The sequence below is a fragment of the Oryctolagus cuniculus genome, chromosome 14, assembly GCF_051225735.1.
Source record: "Oryctolagus cuniculus isolate XC-2025 breed Fujian yellow rabbit chromosome 14, ASM5122573v1, whole genome shotgun sequence".
Taxonomy (NCBI): Eukaryota; Metazoa; Chordata; class Mammalia; order Lagomorpha; family Leporidae; genus Oryctolagus; species Oryctolagus cuniculus.
The window spans coordinates 75,734,913-75,756,060 of record NC_142880.1 but is presented as its reverse complement, the minus strand read 5'-3'; the positions used below and the strand labels follow the sequence as shown (position 1 = coordinate 75,756,060).

General features: G+C 50.7%; 1 protein-coding gene across 1 annotated transcript; it reads left to right on the top strand.

Annotated features, from left to right (window-relative positions):
* Nucleotides 1-1,117: 1,117 nt before the first annotated feature.
* Nucleotides 1,118-6,942, top strand: MCIDAS (multiciliate differentiation and DNA synthesis associated cell cycle protein). The gene is made up of 7 exons (XM_051853468.3): nt 1,118-1,369; nt 1,459-1,555; nt 1,671-1,762; nt 4,480-4,552; nt 5,095-5,318; nt 5,894-6,004; nt 6,210-6,942. The coding sequence occupies exons 1-7, from the start codon at nt 1,253-1,255 to the stop codon at nt 6,648-6,650; spliced, it is 1,155 nt and encodes a 384-aa protein (XP_051709428.3). The 5' UTR covers nt 1,118-1,252; the 3' UTR covers nt 6,651-6,942.
* Nucleotides 6,943-21,148: the final 14,206 nt, after the last annotated feature.

Genomic DNA, 21,148 nt, shown 5'->3' with positions numbered 1-21,148 from the left:
GCTCTATTGAGGTGTCACTGTTTTTCCCAAAGACCTGGGCCTTTGCATCTGGCCAAGTGACCCCTAAAAGCCAAGGCCCCACCCCTGCGCACCGTCACATCCAGTCTAGCAGGCTCTGACCTTGCATTCAAAGACAAATCAGAGGCCCCAAGAACCCCATCACTGCTAGGAGCATCTTGCTGCTTCACCCAGATAATGGGCGCTAAAATAAAAGCCCACCACGTCGCTTTCAAAGGGGATCTTGACTACTTTTACTAGGAACGAGGCAAAAACAAGATGCCAGTGTCCACTGTGCCGTCAAGCCGGACGGATCTGAGGGGCACCCCGCAAGCGTTGCCCTCCCCGTGGGGGGCTCCTTTCCGGGAGAAGCCCCTCCCCCCGCAGAAGCCAGCAGGAGAGCAGTCAGGCCGGCAGCGGGGAGGTTTTAGCGCGTCTGGGGCTGTCCAGCGAGCCGCTTGCAAAAACCAGGTGAGGATATCTGCAGGTCGCTCTAAACCAATTCTCTTCTCAAAGGCCGGGCTCAGGCGCCCAACTGCCCGGGAAAGTGCGGGGCCAGGGGTGCGAGGCAGGGCCCTGGGCTTCTGGCCAAGTGCGGCTAAGGAGGAAGTCGGTGAGTCAGGACCTGAATGCTGCCCAGGTTTGGGGGAAGGAGGTTCTGTACTCCGGCCGCTGCCGGACGTCTTCGTCCCCACCAAGTCCGGAGTGGGAGAGTAAACGCCCGCGTCTGGCTTCGGCGAGCATCGCCCCGCGTTTCTGCCGTGCCCGGTGGCTGGCGTGGGAAGAAAGGGGAACCAGGATCGTTGACTTTTCCATCTCGGCTGTCCGCAGACGGGAGGGCGGCACCCAGTGCTGGAGACGGGTGCGGTGCGCCCGCCTCTCCTTTTCTTTTTTTGCGATTCGCGCGGCCGCGAGGCGGCGGCGCCAACGCTCGCCCCAAGGGCGCTCGCGGGCCGGGCCCCGCGCTCGCCGCTCCCGGGGGAGGCCGCGTTGCCAGGTTGGGTTTAACGCCTCCGCCCGCGCGCAGATTGTCCGGGGCTGAAGGCGCCACCTCGGGCGCTCAGGCGCGAGCCGCCCCTCCTTCTCCGCCCGGCCCTCCCTCCGCACCGTCCAGGCCGCCCCTCGGCTCCTCCCCGGCCACGCGCCAGCCGCGACCTGGGGCCGCCTTCTGAGCCTGCCAGCGCGCCCCGGCCGAGCGCGAGGTGTGTTACATCGCCCTCCCAAGCCTGGGCGCCTCCTCCGAGCAGCCGGCAGGATGCAGGCGTGCTGGGGTGGCGCGGCGGGACGCCGGGCCTTCGACAGCATCTGCCCCAACAGGATGCTGGAGCCACCTCGCCGGTCCCTCGGCAAGCCCGGGACGCTGGACAGGAAGGTGGGGCTGCTGGCCGAGGCCGGGAGGGATCTGCGCCCCCGTGTGCCTTCAAGGGCCGACCCGCACTCACCATTTCTGTGCCCGGCTAGTTCGCCCCTCCGCGGAAGTTCATTCCTGGATGCGGCAGCGGCAGCCGGGTGCCGGTGTACGAGGATCCCCCCGACGTGGAGCCCGCTGAGCTGCCAGGTGAGCCCCGCGGCACCTCCGCGAGACCCGTTGGGCTGCCCGTGCCGGGCTCCCGACGTCGTGGCGCAGAGGCTTAGGGTCCGTGCGGTGGATGTCTCTCGGTCTCTCCAAGCAGCCCTCACCACCATAGACCTGCAGGACCTCGCAGACTGCTCCTCGCTACTCGGGTCCGACACGCCGCCTACTGGTGACCCGGCCGCCTCGCAGGTACCTGCGCCGCTGATAACCCCCACCCCACCCCGGAGAGACGCATTTATTTCGCTAGAGGTTAGCCTCGGGCTAGGGGCGCAGGCACATTCACCTGGCACGGTGCAAGGCGCAGTGCAAGAACCTGAGCCTCCCAGATCCGAGCTTCCTCATCCCTCCTAGTGTGTTGGGAAAGCCACATTTCCTTGGTTGTCTGGGGCTGGCCTGGAGGGCTCCCCTGCCACACACCCCCAACCCTGCCCAACTCGTTCTAGGAGTTGTGACAAAACGGGGTGCAGATGCCCACCGACGGACCAGGTGGGATGGGTGGGTGGGAGCTACTTTGTGCTCTGTGCCCCTGCTCTTGGAACGCGCGCTCCTTGCCCCAGCGCCTTCCAGGCCATTTACCAACCGTGTTCATTCCGTGGCTGAGTAAGGAGAGTGGAAGTCCATGAATAACTTCCCATCAAGACCAGAGAAGAGAAAGAGTTTGCATTTGGGGAACCGGAGACGACAAAAGACCCTGGAAGAAATTTGACAGAAAATGTCCCTCTGCAGACATGGCCCTGCAGCAGCTGGGCACTTGTACAACTTCTTCTCCCCCTTCTAAAGCTCTGGTCATAACTGTCATGGACAAAGAGGACTCTGGCCTTTTCCTTTCCCACCAAATCTGTCTTATTTCTATACCACTTTTGCCTCCTGCCAGGGCTGGCCCTTCCCAGGCAGGGCATGGAGTCTCCCAGTTCTGGAATCTAGGAAGTGGGAGGCCTGGCTCAACGGTGAAACTTGAAGTACCCAGAAGAATAAGAAGTTGGCCAGATGCAGCCCATAAACATAGTGCCGGTTCCAGCTTCCTAGTGGCCGGTGCTGGGGCCATGAGGTCCCTGGAGGACCAACCCAGCACAGAACTCTCCAGAAGATGCAACCACCTCGCAGAGCTGGTGGTGGAGCAGAACTTCTGAGGCCTCCACCTAAAGCCTCATTGAAAAGCACCTTGGGGTAGAAGCCCAGGGGACTCAGGGTCAGTGGCTGCTAAGAGCTGGGATTGGTAGGGCCAAGAGGTGGTCTGCCCTGCAGAGACCACTTAGTGTGCTCAAACAAGGAGAGGGAACTCCTGCACATCTGTCAGCTGACCGAGAGGCACAACACGTTTATTCTGTACCAAAACCCAAGCTGTCACTGAATGTTTGCCACTGTATACACAGCACTTAAATTCCACATCAGGTTAGGGTTGGTAATCATCTTCTTCCCTTTGCTGTTGGAGCTGGAGAAACGCCTGGTTTATCTAACTGGAGAGGTAGGATTCAGAGTTTCCAGGCCAGACTTTATATCAGATGGATCAGAAGGTTTGGGACTTTTCCTGGGAAAAATAACGCTGGTGTGGAGGGAGAGAGGCCCCTGACCCTGCGCACCTGCTGGAGAAGGTGGACAGAGAGAGGAAGAAGGGCTCTAGAGGTGCAAGTTGGCCCCAAAACCAGGGATAGCGTAAGAGGTGGCACATTGTGGGTCCCGGTCTCTGAACCGGCCTGCAGCCCTTCAACTGGGGTCAGGATTTGCCTGGGGCTCTCAGCCCCTCCTCTCACAGCTCCTTTCCCCACATAGCTTCAGTGTCCCCTGGGACCAAGGGAAGTCGCCCAGTTTCACTCCATCTTCCTGTTAGGAATCTGATACTCACACTTCTTTAGAAGTTGGGGTCAGAATAAGTTCTTACCCCAAATACTCATGTTTGAATAGGAAAGAAGGGCTTTGGGGAGAACAGTAGGATTAACACAGAGGCATGGCTCTTTCTGATGGGCGTTTTGGATGCTCGCCATGGCCATCGGACTCCGGGCACTTCCAAAGAGAACCACAGACAAGGAGCTGCAGGGGAATGAGGATGGACGTGCACAGCTGCATCGCGCCGGGCGGGGCCTCCAGAAATCCCTTCTTTCAGAGCTGGGGGAAGGGCTTTGCGCTTCGGAACCTCCGGGCGCTACGGATTCTCTGGGAGTCGGAGAGGGGGGACCTCCCAGCCTGCTTCCCACACTGGTGTGAGGATTAAATGGGGATGGCGTAAGAGCATCCTGCGGATTCTAAATGTCCCTAAATTAAGGTTATCAGAAGGCTCCCGGGTTTCTAGCCGTTTGCCATCTCCTTCCTCCCCACACCCCCCAGACACCTTGCGGGAGCCCAGGAAGGTGTTCAAGAAGTCGCAGGTGTGTGGGCTGCCGCCCAAAAGTCAGCTGCAACCTTCGAGAAACTGGAGAGCGCAGTAGGGGCCACGCCTGCCGCACAGAGACCCTACGGTGCCCCGGCAGCATCCTGGGCCTCCTTCTCCTAGTTTGGGGGAGTGGCATTGGCTGTGACACGTTGTCTTGGCGGGAAACAGGGCTTCCAGAGACCGCTTTGCAGGATTCAGAAAGGCTGTGCCCTTTGCTCCTAGAGCCACGGCTCCTAGGTGGGTCGGGTGAGTTGGCGCGGGGGTTCCACAGACGTCGGGGGCCTGCACCTGGTGCGCCCCCCCGCGCACAGTTTGGCTGCTGGTCGCAGCTTCGCCTACCAGGTGGGCGTTCAGCGCATCCTGCTTGGCGCCAGGGCGGTGTAAGCCTGCTGGATTCCGTGTCCCGGATGGGGCTTGAGGTTTCAGGTACTGAGTGCATGTAGACCCGCCTCTGAGCCAGGAAGGGCGTCTGTCCCATCTAGAAGCCGTTCCGGTCCGGAGTAGACATTCACCGGGCTCCTTCTGTGGTTTATTTTAGACCCATTCTCTGCCAGCGGAAGGGGACTTGGCGCTGCAGGATTTCAGAGACACGGTGGATGTCCTCATTGCAGGCAAGTGTCGTCTCCTTGCAAGTAACTGACAGCCGCAAGTGCCCTGCCACCTCCCCAGGACCGGCTAGTTAAGAGTCCATGGTCGAGAAGGTGGTACCCCCAGTCACCTGTCAGTGACTCCTCACAGAACGAGGCCCTTTTATGTGTAGGACATCCCCCATGAGAGCTTGCGCCTCTGGGTCCGTAGCACTTGCGGGTTTATGGGTTTGAGTTCTGGGAGAGGGAACCCACCATGGGAGGGAGGGAGGGGGAAGGCCGTGTGACCCGAGTGTGCAGAGGAGCAAGGCCCTGGGTGACTTCCAGGAGCAGGCAGCTTTGCCTGATTCGGTTCAGGTTCACTCACCAGGCACGTACCGGGCGCCTGATGTCGTGTACGGGATCCCACGAAGGGTCTCAGAGTCGCAGGCATTGCGGAGTGCGGGGCTCCTGCCTCACACAGAAACATCTCCTCGTAAACCTCACACCCCGGGCGTGGCGCTCCGCCGCCGTAGCGAGCTGGGCGTGCGTCTGGGGCTACAAACCCAGCCCTCGCTCTTCTCCAGACTCGTCCTCGTTGATGTCGCCTCCCCTGGCCGGCGGTGACTTCCCTTTCTCGCCCTGCGACGTATCGCCCTTCGAGCCCTGCCTCTCCCCGCCGCGGGACCCCAGGGCCCTGCCGTCCCCGCCGCTCCGCCCTCCGGACGTGCCCCCGCCGGAGCAGTACTGGAAGGAGGTGGCCGACCAGAACCAGAGGGCGCTGGGGAACGCTCTCGTTGAGAATAACCAAGTAGGGACGCGGAGCTAACACCGGGAATCCTGGGGGCGGAGACAGAGTCTGGAGCGCGGGGAGCCAGTGGGGTTGCAAGGGTGCGGGTGCGCTCCTGTGGGTGTCAGGGGCCCCGCCAAAGGTCTGCGTGGCTGCTACTGCTCCAGGTGCAACCCCAGGGTGTCCAGCATCACCCAGTGGGGGTAATCCCGTCCTACCAGATGTTTCATAGGGTCGCCAGCGTGCACCCAGGCTCTCCATGAGCTTATAATTTTTGCTTTCTCCTCTTACCTAATACCACCGCTGAGCTAGCTACCTCACCAGCCCCAATTCACAGAGAAGGAAACAGAGGTGTGGGGTGGTTAATCTGCCTGGTACACTACATGCTACAGATATGTTTTGTCCAAATGCTTTGTGGAAGGGAAAAAAAAAAAACGTCAAAGAAATGGTTTAGGAGCCTCGCCAGTAACAATGCCCTGAGACCCCCCCCCCCCCCAGTTCCCGAAGGGGCGTCGGGACCTGCGTTTGATTCACGCAGACGAGGTAGAGCACGGTGGGGCGGCCCACTCCCTGAATGTGTGGGTCTCCCCTTGCAGCTGCACGAGACGCTGACCCAAAAGCAGGAGGAGATCGCCTCGCTCAAGGAGCGGAACGTGCAGCTCAAAGAACTCGCCCGCCGGACCCGGCACCTGGCCTCGGTGCTGGATGTAAGTGGGGCGCGGGTGTGAGGGACCGTGAAGCACTTGGAGCCATTCCGGTGCCCCGGTGCCTGTGTTGGGACCCAGCGGGGCTCCGGGAGAGGAGAGGACGGCCGGGCGCGCTAGGCGGCGTGCGCGCGGGGCTCCCTGGGCGCGCGCGGCACACGCGGAGCCTGTCTGGCCTCAGGGCGGCGCTTGCCCTTGTCTTTCGCAGAAGTTGATGATCACGCAGTCCCGGGGTGGCGGAGCGGCGGCCGAGCCCTTGCTGCTCAAGGCGACGGCCAAAAGGAGCCTGGAGGAGCTGTTCAGCGCGGCGGGGCAGGATTGCGCGGAAGTGGACGCCGTGCTGAGGGAGATCTCCCAGCGCTGCGATGAAGCCCTCCGGAGCCGCGAACCCAAGCGGCCTCGGCTGCAGCCGGAGCCCGCGAACACAGACGGCAGGCCCGGGAACCTGCACGGCGCCTTCCGGGGACTGCGCACCGCCTGCAACCAGGGTGCCTTAAACCTGAGCCGCAGTGAGCTGGAGGAGGGCGGCTCCTTCAGCACCCCCATCCGCAGCCACAGCACCATCCGCACCCTCGCCTTCCCCCAGGGCAACGCCTTCACCATCCGGACAGCCTCAGGGGGTTACAAATTCCGCTGGGTCCCCAGTTGACCTGGGGAATGGTCCCCTAAAACACTGCCCTGTGTCCCGATGGAAGCGCCTGGAGGTTGAGCAGGCGAGGCTGGACCGGTTCCCCTAACCTGGCTCGCGGGAAGCACCACCGCCCCGCAGGGCGAAGACCACCCTGGAACCTGTTCGGTTTTCGGGAGCAAAACCGGCCTCATCCTGGTGCTTTGTCTAGTTCCTCCTCAGAGCCTCGTGTAGCCCCTCCCCTCCCCTTTCACAGCGAAAGTGTGTTTGTAGTCACACCCATTCCACAGTCAGTTTTTAAAGTATTTATTTTTAGCAGCTTTGAATTGTGTGCTCTCAGCTACTTATGGAATTATAAAATGCCCAAGTTCCGTAAGAAGGAAAAGGAGGCTAAGACGGGAAAGGCAACAGAAAGGCTGGCAGACCCTTGCCGGCACTGTCATTCCCACGGGGGGGGGGGGTGTCCTGGGCCCAGAGTGCATGTTGCCACGCGTCACTTGCCCTCAGTCTGGGACAGACGCCTGATGTTGATACCCTGGAGAACTTTTATTTCAGCTGTCAGCGTGGAAAACCAGGAGAGGGAACCTAAGGAAGTTGCCTTAGAAAAATACAGATTCTTCGGAAGCGGTGGGGCTAGGATCCAAACAGGTGCCAGACACGTTTGCTTGTAATGATCATTCACATAATGTTGTGAGATTGATGATAAGGGTTTATATCAATTATAGGTACCATTTTATTTGTGTGAACAGGATGACTCCTCAGAAAGCAAACTTTATTCAGAAGAAATGAGCAGCTTTAAGAAAATGGCATATACCACACTTTTTGTTTGTCTTGGTGCCAGAAGCCAAGTGTGGAAATCTTAGTAAAAACAGACTCTCTATTTGAATTCTACAAATAAAACTAGGGCATGAGGAGTGGGAAGGAGGTTGCACATTCTTGTTTTACAATTCTTGGCTTTCTCTAAGAAAAACGTAACCCATTATTTAATTGCTTTTGTTGACTTTTCTGCCTTTTTTTGGGGGGGGGTCTGGGCTTCCTTTTTGTACTCTGTTCTGAAATCACGTGAGTGGCATATGTCAAGCAGTGATTTGTGCTCACCACAGGGGTGAGTTCTTGCTCAGCTTGGGCAAGTTGCCAAGGCGGCTACACCTAGGTGCGTTGCTGGCTGCAGAGTGCAGAGCTCAGGTAACAGGTGCGTGGGATAGGCTGGTAGAGCCTGCTCCTCCAGTTTGTCGTCTGTACTGCTATCTGTGTTTAAGTGGCCATTTAGGAAAAAAGGTGATTTTAAAAGGTGATCAAATAGGCCATATTTCCTCATATTTTGTCTAACAAATGGAGTCTTAAAAAATTCAATGGGAGGTTCAGACTTTTCTTTCATCCGCTTACATATAGATTTACCACAGTTCAGGATCAAAAAAGAAAAAAAAACAAGAAAAAAACACCCTGTCCTAAAAAATAATAATCTTTTCTAAATTCTTTTCCTCTGACTCCTCATAAGTATCTTCAGGAAGGCCAGTGTGGCTGGTGCTGAGTAAGGAGGAGGAAATGGAGGCCACTTAGTGGTGGAGGTTGCAGATGCCTCATGGTCTTGGGGATTTTGGCGTTTCTTCTCTGGGGAGCGTTGACTGAGGATCACGTGGTCACACTTGCATTTTAAGTGGCATTCCCTGGCTTCTGGGAGAGACCTGCAGTGGAGTAGGCATGGGGAAGCAAGGGTGGAAGCAGAGGGACCCACTTGGAGCCCACTGGGATAATCTGGGTCAGGATAATTATGATTTATGCCAATGTGATTGTGGCAGGCAGGACAATCAGGATGACGCCTTCCCCCACCTCCACCCCAAAGATGTTCCTGTTCTAATCCCTGTGACTGTTATGCTACCAGGCCCAGAGCAGGTTCTGCACCTCCCTTGAGGGCCCTGGGAGGCTGAGAGGGATGGACACAGTGAAAGCCCAGACATGCAGCCTGGGACTGGAGACCTGAGTGTATGAGATGAATACAATGGTGGGTGCTCACATCAGAGTCTTCTTGATAAGTTCTCATCTTCATTTTCTAATTAAAAAGTGAAAATAAATATTTTATGCAAGTAATACATATTCATTATAAACTCATTTGGACAAAAAAGTATAGCAAAGTAACAAATAACTATTCCTACTATTCAAAGCTATTGCTATGGGGGCCAGAGTTGTGGCACAGCCATAGGCTGCTGCTTGCGAAGCTGGCATCCCATCTTGGAATGTAGTTCTGAATCCTGGTTGCTCCTCTTTCTGATCCAGCTTCCTACCAGTGTACCTGGGAAGGCAGTGGATGATGGTTCAAGTACTTGGGGTCCTGCCACCCATGTCCCTGGCTCCTGGCTTCAGCCTGGCCCAGACTCATTTGTTGCGGCCATTTGGGGAGGGATCCTACGGATGGAAGAGCTCTCTCTATCTCTCCCTTTCTCCTTGTCATTCTGCCTTTCAAATAAATAACTCTTTAATAAAAACACAAAAATATCACTATGAACATTGGGGGAGGGGAGAGAGAGAGAGAGAGAGAGAGAGAGATCTTCTATTTGCTGGTTCACTCTCCTGAAACTGGGAGCCCACAACGTCATCCAGGTCTGCCAAGAACTTGAACCATCATCTGCTGCCTCCTAAGGTGTGACTTGGCAGGAAGCTGGATTAGAAGGAGAGTAGCTGAGGCTTAAGCCAGAACTCTGATATGGGATGTGTGCATCCTAAGTAGTGACTGTGCCAAACACACATCTTTCCCTTAGAAAATTTGTATGGACATACATATGTGAATTCACAAGAACGATTGTGTTTACAAGTCGGATCATTTATACTTATTGTTATTGAATGGCAGCAATTGGTCTTTGTATAGCAATGGTCAAGGGTCTGAAGTCCTGTGGAGATGTGTGGGTTCCTATGCTGGCTTTGCTAGGCAGGACCAGCTGGGTGACTTGACTTGGATCTGTGACTAAGCCTCACTCTTCAACTTTGAAACTGGGGTAATGCAAGTTGTGGGGGCTGAGCGAGGTGGTACCTATCAAAATGTTTGTCATGGTGTCTGTTTTCTGGTGCTCAGTACATGCTGACTGTCTAACCCAACACGAATTATCTCAGTAAATCAGAAGTCTGTAGGGTTGACTGGGCTGGCTTTTCTGCTCTGACATTCTTGGAAAATAAGGGGTCACTTGGGTTCTCATGGGGGCACTCTGGGAATACTCCATTTCCAAGCTCATTCAGTTGGTGGCAGGATCCACTTCCTTGCGGTTGTAGGACTGGGGAACCTGTCTCCTTGTTCTCTGTAAGCCAGGAACTTGTCTTTGCTCCCAGAGATGTTGCTTTGGTCTTTGCTCCTGGGCCTCTTCTTCTCCAAGCCAGCAGCTGTGTCAATGCTGACTCACACCTGGAATCTCTCTGCCTTCTCTCTATCCCCCTTTAGTCCCCAACTGGAGGAAATCGCCCAGGAGCTAACGGCCCAGGCATGAGGTAAATGAGAAAGGCGTGAGTGTGACATGCGTCTGTGCTCACAGCTGTCTTCTGGGGCTTGTTCTTCCAAAGGAGCAGGTCCAGAGAGCCTGGCGAGGCGCTCCCAATGCTCTGTAACACTATAGGCAGTTGTTGGGAGGAAAGCAGAGATAGGGCGTTAGGGTCAGTTCTCACTTCCCTAGTGCAATTCCCTGGCTCAGGGAACTTCAGACTGAACTCAGGAAAATTGCCAGGGCCCCAGAGACATCTTGGTGCTGATGTACAGCCAACATTTCTGCTTAGCAAAGGTGCACTGAGTTGAGAAGAAAGCATTTCATGCAGATGTTTAATATCTTGGAAGTCTGGCCAAGGCTATAAATGCAATCTTTTTTTTTTTTTTTGACAGGCAGAGTGGACAGTGAGAGAGAGAGAGAGACAGAGAGAAAGGCCTTCCTTTGCTGTTGGTTCACCCTCCAATGGCTACTGCGGCCGGTGCGCTGCGCTGATCTGATGGCAGGAGCCAGGTGCTTTTCCTGGTCTCCCATGCGGTGCAGGGCCCAAGCACTTGGGCCATCCTCCACTGCACTCCCTGGCCACAGCAGAGAGCTGGCCTGGAAGAGGGGCAACCGGGACAGAATCTGGCGCCCCGACCGGGACTAGAACCCGGTGTGCCGGCACCGCAAGGCGGAGGATTAGCCTAGTGAGCCGCGGTGCCGGCCACAATCTGTTTTGATTCAATCATTCCTAAACATAGACATATAGCCCTCCTTTAGACAAACACCTGTTCAAACTTGCATAGCTGACAACTATTTGCAATATTTACTTTTGGCTGCTTAACAAAATCCTAGGTAAATCAGACATGACAATTACTTTTATTCATTCCTTTTGTACTAGGAGAAGAAACTCCACAGATTTACTTGGGATTTATATGAACAGCCAAAAAATAATTAGAAATTGCATTTAGCTATAGGATGTGGAAAATTCAATTATTTCTAAGCCAAGCCATGGTTGAAAGTAAATATGGTTGCATACCCTGTTCTGTGAGTGATAATAATAGTCTTGGGCACTTGCATAAGTTCATGCCTAGCTCCCAAGGTTTCAGGGTTGCATTACGTTAGAATGGAAAGCTACTGCTTGAGGCTACTTCCAAATTCATGGTGATCCCCTCTTTTCTGAGAACAGACCTGAGCACACGGGGTTGGTTCTGTTTAGCTTGAGCTTAGCCCACCCCTTCCTGACATGCCACCCGCCATCCCACATCTTCACCAATAGCTGATTGGGTAGGGGATTATCTTTTTAAACAGATATATTGAGATGTAATCCACACACTACACAATTTGCACATTTAAAATGTACAGTTCAATGTTTTTAGTATATTCCTAAGGGTTTATAACCATTCCCCAAATCTAATTTTAGAATATTTTTCTTCCCCCTTACAGGAAAATCGGAAGCAACCACTTCTCATTCTGTCCCTACTCCATTTTCCAGCCCTAGGCAGCGCTAATTTATTTTCTGTCTCTATAGATATTCACCTTTTCTGGATATTTAATATAAATGAGATCCTACAAATGTAGCCTTTTGTGACTGGCTTCTTTGGCTGTGATGTTTTCAAGGTGTATCCATGTTGTAGTGTGCACCATTAATTCATTCTTATTCCCAATGAATATTCCTCTGTGTGGACATTCCACATTTGATTTATTCATTTACCAGCTGATGGATGTTTGGGTCATTCCAGGTTTTTGGTTAGTATGAATAAGACTGCTGTAGACATTCTGTGCATGTTTTCATCTATTTTTGCTCCTCTTGGCTACTTGTGCAGGCATGGAACTGCAGAGTTACATGTTTGCTCTATGTTTAGCATTTTGAGGAACTGCCAAACTGCTTTCAGAAGCAGCTGCACTGTTTTACATTCCCGTCTGCCGCGTATGAGGATTGCAATTTCTCCACATCCTTATCAACAGACACTATTGGCTGTCTTTTTAAAAAGACTTATTTATTTATTTTCATTTTATTTGAATGGCTGAGAGAGAAAAGCAGACAGAAGAGAGCTCTTCCATCCATTGGTCCACTCCCCAAATGCCCATAGCAGCCAGGGGTGGGCCAAGCCAGAGCCAGGAGCCCAGAAATTAATCCAGGTCTCCAACGTGGGTGGCAGGGACTCACATATTTGAGCATCATCTGCTGCCTCCCAGGGTGTGCATTAGCAGGAAGCTGGATTGGAAATGGAAGATTCAGGCTGGAACCAGACACTCTATACGGGATGCAGGAGTCACAAGCAGCAGCTTAACCACTGCACCAGATGTCCGTCCCTTGGCTGTCTTTTTTTTTTATTATTATTATTTAAGATTTATTTATTTAAAAGGCAGAGTGATGCAGACAAGGGGAGAGACAGAGAAAGAAAGAGATCTTCCATCTGCTGGTTCATTCCCCAAATGGTTGTAACAACCAGGACTGGTCCAGGCCAAAGCCAGGAGCCAGGAACTCCATCCAGGTCTCTCACAAGGGTGGCAGTAGCCCACCTTGCTGCCTCCAAGGCACATTAGCAGAGAGCTGGATCAGAAATGGAGGAGCCAGGACTGGAACCAGCACTCTGATATGGATGCCAGCGTACCAGTGGCAGCTTAACCTGCTGTGCCACATGCAGGCTTGATTATAGTCATGCGAATGGGTGTCAAGTGCCATGATTCTCTCTCTCTCTCTCTCCCTCCCTCCCTCCCTCTCAAATAAAAATTTAAAACAAGGGCCGGCGCCGCGGCTCACTAGGCTAATCCTCCGCCTAGCGGCGCCGGCACACCGGGTTCTAGTCCCGGTTGGGGTGCCGGATTCTGTCCCGGTTGCCCCTCTTCCAGGCCAGCTCTCTGCTGTGGCCAGGGAGTGCAGTGGAGGATGGCCCAGGTGCTTGGGCCCTGCACCCCATGGGAGACCAGGAAAAGCACCTGGCTCCTGGCTCCTGCCATCGGATCAGCGTGGTGCGCCGGACGCAGCGCGCCGGCCGCGGCGGCCATTGGAGGGTGAACCAATGGCAAAAGGAAGACCTTTCTCTCTGTCTCTCTCTCTCACTGTCCACTCTGCCTGTCAAAAAAAAAAAAAAAAAAAAAAAAATTAAAACAATAACATCAAAGCAAGTACCTTGATGAAGACATAGTTTGGAGAAAGATAAGACAATGGAGAACCCACTTATGTGTGGGAGCTCAGGAAGTACATCTCCGAGGAAGAGATTTTAAGTATTAAATTTAAAATTTTATCAAAACGTACATCAACATGGTTAAAAACAACAGAACATATATGAGAAATAATGATGTGCCTCTTCTCAAGTTTCTTTCTTTCTTTCTTTTTTCTTTTTTTTTTTTTTTGACAGGCAGAGTGGACAGTGAGAGAGAGACAGAGAGAAAGGTCTTCCTTGGCCATTGGTTCACCCCACAATGGCTGCTGCGGCCGGCGCGCTACAGCCGGTGCACTGCGCTGATCTGAAGGCAGGAGCCAGGTGCTTCTCCTGGTCTCCTATGGGGTGCAGGGCCCAAGCACTTGGGCCATCCTCCACTGCACTCCCGGGCCATAGCAGAGAGCTGGCCTGGAAGAGGGGCAACCGGGACAGAATCCGGCGCCCCGACTGGGACTAGAACCTGGTATGCCGGCGCCGCAGGCGGAGGATTAGCCTATTGAGCCGCGGTGCCAGCCCTCAAGTTTCCATCCCCACTTACTCACCAGATATAGCCATTCTTAAAAAACAAAAACAAAAAACTCTTCCAGCTATTTTCCCTGCTAGTTGCTGCATTATCTTTATTTATTTATTTTTTAAAAGATTTATTTATTTATTTGAAAGTCCGAGTTACAGAGAGGCAGAGGCAGAGAGACAGAGAGAGAGAGGTCTTTTATCTGCTGGTTCTCTTCCCAAATGGCCACAAAGGCTGGAGCTGAGCTGATCCAAAGCCAGGAGCCAGGAGCTTCTTCCAGGCCTCCCACGTGGGTGCAGGGGCCCAAGGACTTGGGCCATCTTTCCCAGGCCATAGCAGAGAGCTGGATCAGAAGTCAAACAGGCCAGGCATTAACTTGCTGCGCCACAGTGCTTGCCCTGATTATGGTTTTTTTTTTTTTTTTTTTTTTTTTTTTTTTTTTTTTTTTTTTTTTTTTTTTTTTGACAGGCAGAGTGGACAGTGAGAGAGAGAGACAGAGAGAGAAAGGTCTTCCTTTGCCGTTGGTTCACCCTCCAATGGCCGCCGCTGCAGCCGGCGCACCGCGCTGATCCTGGCAGGAGCCAGGAGCCAGGTGCTTTTTCCTGGTCTCCCATGGGGTGCAGGGCCCAAGCACCTGGGCCATCCTCCACTGCACTCCCTGGCCATAGCAGAGAGCTGGCCTGGAAGAGGGGCAACCGGGACAGAATCCGGCGCCCCAACCGGGACTAGAACCCGGTGTGCCGGCGCCGCAAGGTGGAGGATTAGCCTATTGAGCCACGGCGCCGGCCCGATTATGGTTTTAAAAAGGTTTACTTTCATTTTATTTGAGAGAGAAAGAAAAAGAGAGAGAGAGAGAGAGAGAAAGAGAATCTTCCTTCCCATGATTCATTTCCCAAGTGTCTACAACAGCCCAACAGCCAGGGCTGGGCCAGGCTGAAGGCAGCAGCTCAGAACTCAATCCAGGTCTCCCATGGATTGACACTGACTTAACTATTTGAGCCATCACTTGCTGCTATGCATTAGCAAGAAATGGAGCTGGGATTTGACAAGGCATCCCATATCGGCATCCTGGCTGCTCCTCTTCCAATTGAGCTCTCTGCTATGGCCTGTGAAAGCAGTAGAAGATGGCCCAAGTCCTTGGGCTCCTGCACCCAAGTGGGAGACCTGGAAGAAGTTCCTGGCTCCTGGCTTCAGATCGGAGCAGCTCCGGCTGTTGTGGCCAACTGGGGGAGTGAACAAGCAGAAGGAAGACCTCTCTCCTCTCTGTCTATGAATTGTGAAATTTTTACACATATTAGACTGGAGAGGAAAAAGTACAGTTAGGTTTTTCTGCAGTGCTTAGGATACCATCCACAGGGGGAAACTAAAAAGTCAGATTACAATGTTACTTGGAAAGCAAGATGAACACCAGTATTGCACAAAGCAAGTGTCAACTACAAACCCGACAACAAATAAAGACCTTGCAGGTGCTGCTACTCAGAGATGCTTCAGCTGGGGTGCTTTTGTTTTTGCATGGAAGGCATGACGACCTGTTTGCATTTACATTTGGAAAGTTTTGCTGATACCTGCTCTGAAAAAAATCAACACTCCATGGTAAGTGGCCTGACCATGTGCACGTACACCAGGACTGGAGAGCCCTGCAAGGTGGGAGCGGCGTGCAAAGAAGAGGACAGGTGCCAGGGGAGCAGAGCGTGCATGGTGAGTTGAGGAGACAGTGCTAAATGGATTGAATTTTCTTTTATGGGGATTTAAGGATGGTTAAACGAATCATGAAAAGACGAGGCTAATTCAGAAAGTCTATGGAAAAGCAGAATTAAAAGACAAGCTTTTTTTGGCACACAAAAAATTTTGAAATCCATACCCACCTTTGCATGGATTTATTTTTTTTCATATTTTTGACACCAAAATAAAATGATGCCTTTACACTTTTTAAAAAAGATTTATTTATTTGAAAGTCAGAGTTACACAGAGAGAGAAGGAAAGGCAGAGAGAGAGAGAAAGAGAGAGGTCTTCCATCCGCTGGTTCACTCCCCAAATGGCCTCAATGGCCAGAGCTGTGCCAATCCAAAGCCAGGAGCCAGGAGCTTCTTCCAGGTCTCCCACTTGGGTGCAGGGGCCCAAGGACTTGGGCCATCTTCTACTGCCTTCCCAAGCCATAGCAGAGAGCTGGATTGTAAGTGGAGCAGCCAGGTCTTGAACTGGCGCCCATGTGGGTGCTGGCACTGTAGATGGTGGCTTTACCTGCTACACCACAGTGCTGCCCCCTCCATACACTTTTTGAAGCACCTTTGTAGCTGCATTATAGAAAAATCTTTATAAAGTTGTGGTATAGAGAAATTTAATATTGGAAACAACATCTGTAAGAAGAGAGTGGCATTTGTGTTTGAGTTTATTGTAGAAAATTATTTGCTCAAGAAATATTTAATCTTCTGAGCAAAGAATTTGAAACACTCTAAAGCTTGCCATGTAGAGGCACAAACATATTTCATAGATTTGTTGTGGGGGGGGGAATTTTTACAGCTATATTGGAAAACTATCAACTAAATAAAATTGGTAGCTCAAATTGAGAATGATAAATTAAAACTACAAACGTATTAGTACCATACAGTTAAAATGTAAAAATATAGCAAACTTTTGTTATATAAAATTATTGTCCTTATTCTTTTAAGTGTATTTATTGGTAGAACATTTTTTATTAAACTAACTTATGGAATCTACTGTATTATGTACTTCTAATGATTTTCTGTTAATCAGTTAATTTATGGCTTATTAAGAAGAGGTCTAACAGTTTCTTCACTTACCTTCCTTGTTATTTAATTGATTTTTGGAGGTAGAGTTATAGGGGGACAATTTTGGCTATAGTATAGTATGTATGAATATTTGTTGGGTCTACCCAATTCAAGTGCTTCTTAAAAATACTGTGGGGGCTGGTGTTGTGGCATAGTAGGTTAAGCCCCTGCCTGCGATGCCCATATGGCTGCTCCCTGCTAATGCTCCGGGGAAAGCAGCAGATGATGGCCCAAGTGCTTAGGCCCCTGCACCCAGCTGGTAGACCTGGAGAAAGCTCCTGGCTCCTGGCTCCTGGCTTTGGCCTGGCCCAGCCCTGGCCTTTGCAGCCACTTGGGAAGTGAACCAGCAGAAGGAAGATCTTTCTGTAACTCTGCCTTTCAAGTAAATAAATAAATAAAGTCTTAAAAAAAAATACCACGGGAGGAAGGCGCCCCAGTTCAGGGTCAGGCCCCTCAGCCTCCTTCCTTGGCCTCTGCCATCGCGAGTAGCAGCGGCACGTGGGCGGCCGCAGCACAAGTCTGAATGCGGTGAGAGACCTTGGGCGTTCTGCTGGAGATTGCAAGAATTTTGAATACTGGCTCAGCCGTGGAAACACTGCTATATGTGTGTGGCTTTGTGAAATTAACCCAGAAGCTTGATCGTTGGGTAGGGAGCTTTGCAGGGCTGCTGAAGCACTAAAGACTGCTGAGGTATGACAAGCTGACTCCTGCTGACAAGCTGGAGAAAACCTGATGTGTCGCTCCCCCTCTTCATGGAGGAACGACACTAAACCCTGCCTAGGCTTCATATCCGAGTCACGGCACCATTATGTCGCTCCCTGTCTTCGTGGAGGAACGACACAGGACCCTGCGCTGTTCTTTCGTCTGCTCGGCCCTTCCCGGGTTTGCTGCTGGTTCTTCCCGGGTTGGCTACCGACCCTTCCACCTCCGTGGAAGAGCGGTTCCCCCTGCCACATTCCCCACTTCCGCGGGGGAGCGGCACACCGCCGGCCGGCTCTCTCGGGGGCTGCACAGGTGTTCCTTCAGATAGATGTTCCCCTTAGATGTTTCTGGTGCATGGTGTCTCTCTCCTCCTTTATAGTCCTCTTTCACCAATCCCAACTCTGCTACCCACACGCCGAGTACGCTGCTCTCCTCCAATCAGGAGCAGGTCCTACAGTTTATTGGTTGAACTGGAGGCAGCTGTGTAGAAGCTGTTTCTCCCTTCTCAGTGCCATATTGTGGGAGAGCAGATGCATAGAATAAGTCTTAATTCCTGTAACTTAGTCTAGTCCGGGTTGCTCCCCACACTGATGAGATAGCTCAAGCTCTGCAAGATGATTTCAAGATTGCATTATAGTCAAGAATGAACGGTGGAATTATTGCATGCAGCAGTATAGGAAATTTTACCTTTTTTTTTTTTTTTTTTTTTGACAGGCAGAGTGGACAGGGAGAGAGAGAGAGAGACAGAGAGAAAGGTCTTCCTTTGCCGTTGGTTCACCCTCCAATGGCCGCCGTGGCTAGTGCGCTGCGGCCAGTGCACCGCGCTGATCCGATGGCAGGAGCCAGGTGCTTCTCCTGGTCTCCCATGGGGTGCAGGGCCCAAGCACTTGGGCCATCCTCCACTGCCCTCCCTGGCCACAGCAGAGAGCTGGCCTGGAAGAGGGGCAACCGGGACAGAATCCGGAGCCCCGACCGGGACTAGAACCTGGTGTGCCGGCGCCGCAAGGCGGAGGATTAGTCTAGTGAGCCACGGTGCCAGCCAATTTTACCTTTTTTAAAGAATTATAAAACCATGGCTTTATAAATCAGTGAAAAGTGGCTTACAGAAAAGAACTATCAGCTGTGTTTGCATCTCATTCACTTTTTTAAACTACCCTAATGCTTTGGCATTGCAATGTTCATGTTTATGTATTTCTTATTTATAGCTCTGCCAGCTTCAATTTTCTAAGCAGTCTGTCTATCAGATGTGCACTTCTGCTGTGCCTGGTTGAAGTATAGTGGAACCCATCAGTAGTGATGAGTAGTAGTTATGACTTGTTACCAGTTCCATTATAAACTTTAATTTTGAATTGTTTATATGTAATAACTGTGGATATATGTTGCACTGGGCTGAAAAGTGGACAGGATTTCAGCCACTATTTGTGAATTTTTTCTAAAGGTTTAATTTATTTATTTGAGAGGTAGAGTTACAGACAGTGAGAGGAAAAGACAGAGAGAAAGGTCTTTCCTCCGCTGGTTCACTCCCCAAATGGCCGCCACAGCCAGCGCTGCGCGAATCCGAAGCCAGGAGCCAGGTGCTTCTTCTGGGTCTCCCACGCGGGTGCAGGGGCCCACGGACTTGGGCCATCTTCTACTGCTTTCATAGGCCATAGCAGAGAGCTAGATCGGAAGAGGAGCAGCCAGGACTAGAACCGGCGCCCATATGGGATGCCGGCGCCACAGGCGGAGGATTAACCAAGTGAGCCACGGCGCTGGCCCCAATACTTACTTTTTTTAAAACAGTTTTTGAGCAGATAATGGTGAACCAGACCATTTTTGCATTGATTGAAAAATAAAATTTTTAGAAGCTTAGGCTTTAAAAATGATATTGCTTAGCTTAGTATTAGTTATAGTTTGAATAATTTAACTCTAATGATAATTTTAGTTAAGAATATTTTTCTGTCTAGATTTTAGCCATAAATGACGTTATCCTATAAATTAATGCCTAAAAAATATTGTATACAGTGAAACATAGCCAGCATGCAAAATTCCTTTTTACTTTTATTACATAAGAGTAATTGGAATGCTTACTGAATAAATCTTGAGTGGTTACGTAATAAATGACTAGATGGGTGGTATGTTTGAACAGATATTTAACACTTCCTGATGATTAAGGATTTCTAGTCATTAAACAGAAGGCTAATCAAATGTTCTGCACCAAGAGTTACTAGTATTACTTTCTAAAATCATTTTGTGTCATTATTTTTACCCTTAAAGTTTTAACCAGTGAAAGTGATTATTCCAAAGTGAATTTTAGGGGATGGGAGAGGGAGCAGGAGATGGGAGGGTTGCGGGTGGGAGGGAAGTTATTGGGGGGGAGGGGAAGCCACTGTAATCCAAAAGCTGTACTTTGGAAATTTATATTTATTAAATAAAAAGTTTAAAAAAGTGAATTTTAGGAAATTTATCATCGTGTTGGTTCTGTACCTGTAACAGAATCTCAGTAGAAGTTTTTTGCAAGACTGATATGGATTGAATCTGATTTTATTGTTTTTATTGTTTCCCAACTTTTATATTTTGTTAGATACCGTTTAGATGACAGTACAAGCATTTACTCTTTACTAGCATTTTATGTTGTTCAGACAAGCTGAAATGGATTTAATAAAACTTATTATTTAATTTTTTTTTTTTTGACAGGCAGGAGTGGACAGTGAGAGAGAGAGACAGAGAGAAAGGTCTTCCTTTGCCGTTGGTTCACCCTCCAATGGCCGCCGCGGCCGGCGCACTGCGGCCGGCGCACCGCGCTGATCCGATGGCAGGAGCCAGGAGCCAGGTGCTTTTCCTGGTCTCCCATGGGGTGCAGGGTCCAAGCACCTGGGCCATCCTCCACTGTACTCCCGGGCCACAGCAGAGAGCTGGCCTGGAAGAGGGGCAACCGGGACAGAAGCCGGCGCCCCAACTGGGACTAGAACCCGGTGTGCCGGCACCGCAAGGCGGAGGATTAGCCTAGTGAGCCGCGGCGCCGGCCAAAACTTATTATTTAAATAGTAACTTTCTCCTTTTTAAAATGTGTTTGACCATTTTAACTTTATCAAATACACTGGATGGTCTGTCATTGACAGGACAGTTTGGGAGACAATAAGAACTTGTGACGAATTACTTGATAATAAACACTGAAAATAACAGCATGTTGTTTTAAAAATCAAAGAGAGCACTTTTGTCTTACTCAAAAATTTGTATATACTTCTAGTCTGTAAGAATTGATAGCTTTATTTATGACTTTGCAGATTCAGTTATTTATGTGTGAAACAGTAGTGGGAAAATCTATTGAGAGATTATGTTTACAGAGGACTTCTTTAATATATCACATTTCTTAAATGTAACCAGATTTTCTTTTGAAGGGAATACCTTTGCTAAGTTAGAAAACTTTGGCAAATCAATATAGTACTTTTAATGTAACAAAATCATATTTTTTGTTGGAGTCATATATTCTTGTAGTGCTAAATGGTCACTCCAAAAATACCATTTAGTGCCAAGTCAAAACACTGCTTTTTCAGCAGAGTAAATTATTGTATACAAATTGATGTCTTTTAATACTGTGCAGCTTCTCCTTTTACAGTGAATTCCCTCACACAAGCTGTTGACTTCTACAGCACGCACGGTGGTGTGTTCGGAAGAGGCGGCTCTGTTTTATTCTGGGGTTGGTCCAAAGCCAGGTAGAGTTCCAATGTGTGAAAGGCTTCCAGTTCTGCCTCAGGAGAATTAAGACGCTCATTTCAGACAATACTAACTTCAGATGATCCTTCTGATGTAGGAGTCCTGCATCTTTTTATTTTGATCAAATCTCACAGTCTTACTCCAGCTTATGAAAATTTTTTTCTTACCTAAAATATAGTTGTACTTTTAAAATAACAAATAAATA

What these genes read in the sequence shown, in the direction of transcription:
- MCIDAS (XM_051853468.3), top strand. Translation starts at nt 1,253, where the DNA reads ATGCAGGCGTGCTGGGGTGGCGCGGCGGGACGCCGGGCCTTCGACAGC. An exon ending in CTCTCGTTGAGAATAACCAA is followed by an intron (nt 5,319 to 5,893) that starts GTAGGGACGCGG and finishes CTCCCCTTGCAG; the next exon opens with CTGCACGAGACGCTGACCCA. An exon ending in ACCTGGCCTCGGTGCTGGAT is followed by an intron (nt 6,005 to 6,209) that starts GTAAGTGGGGCG and finishes TGTCTTTCGCAG; the next exon opens with AAGTTGATGATCACGCAGTC.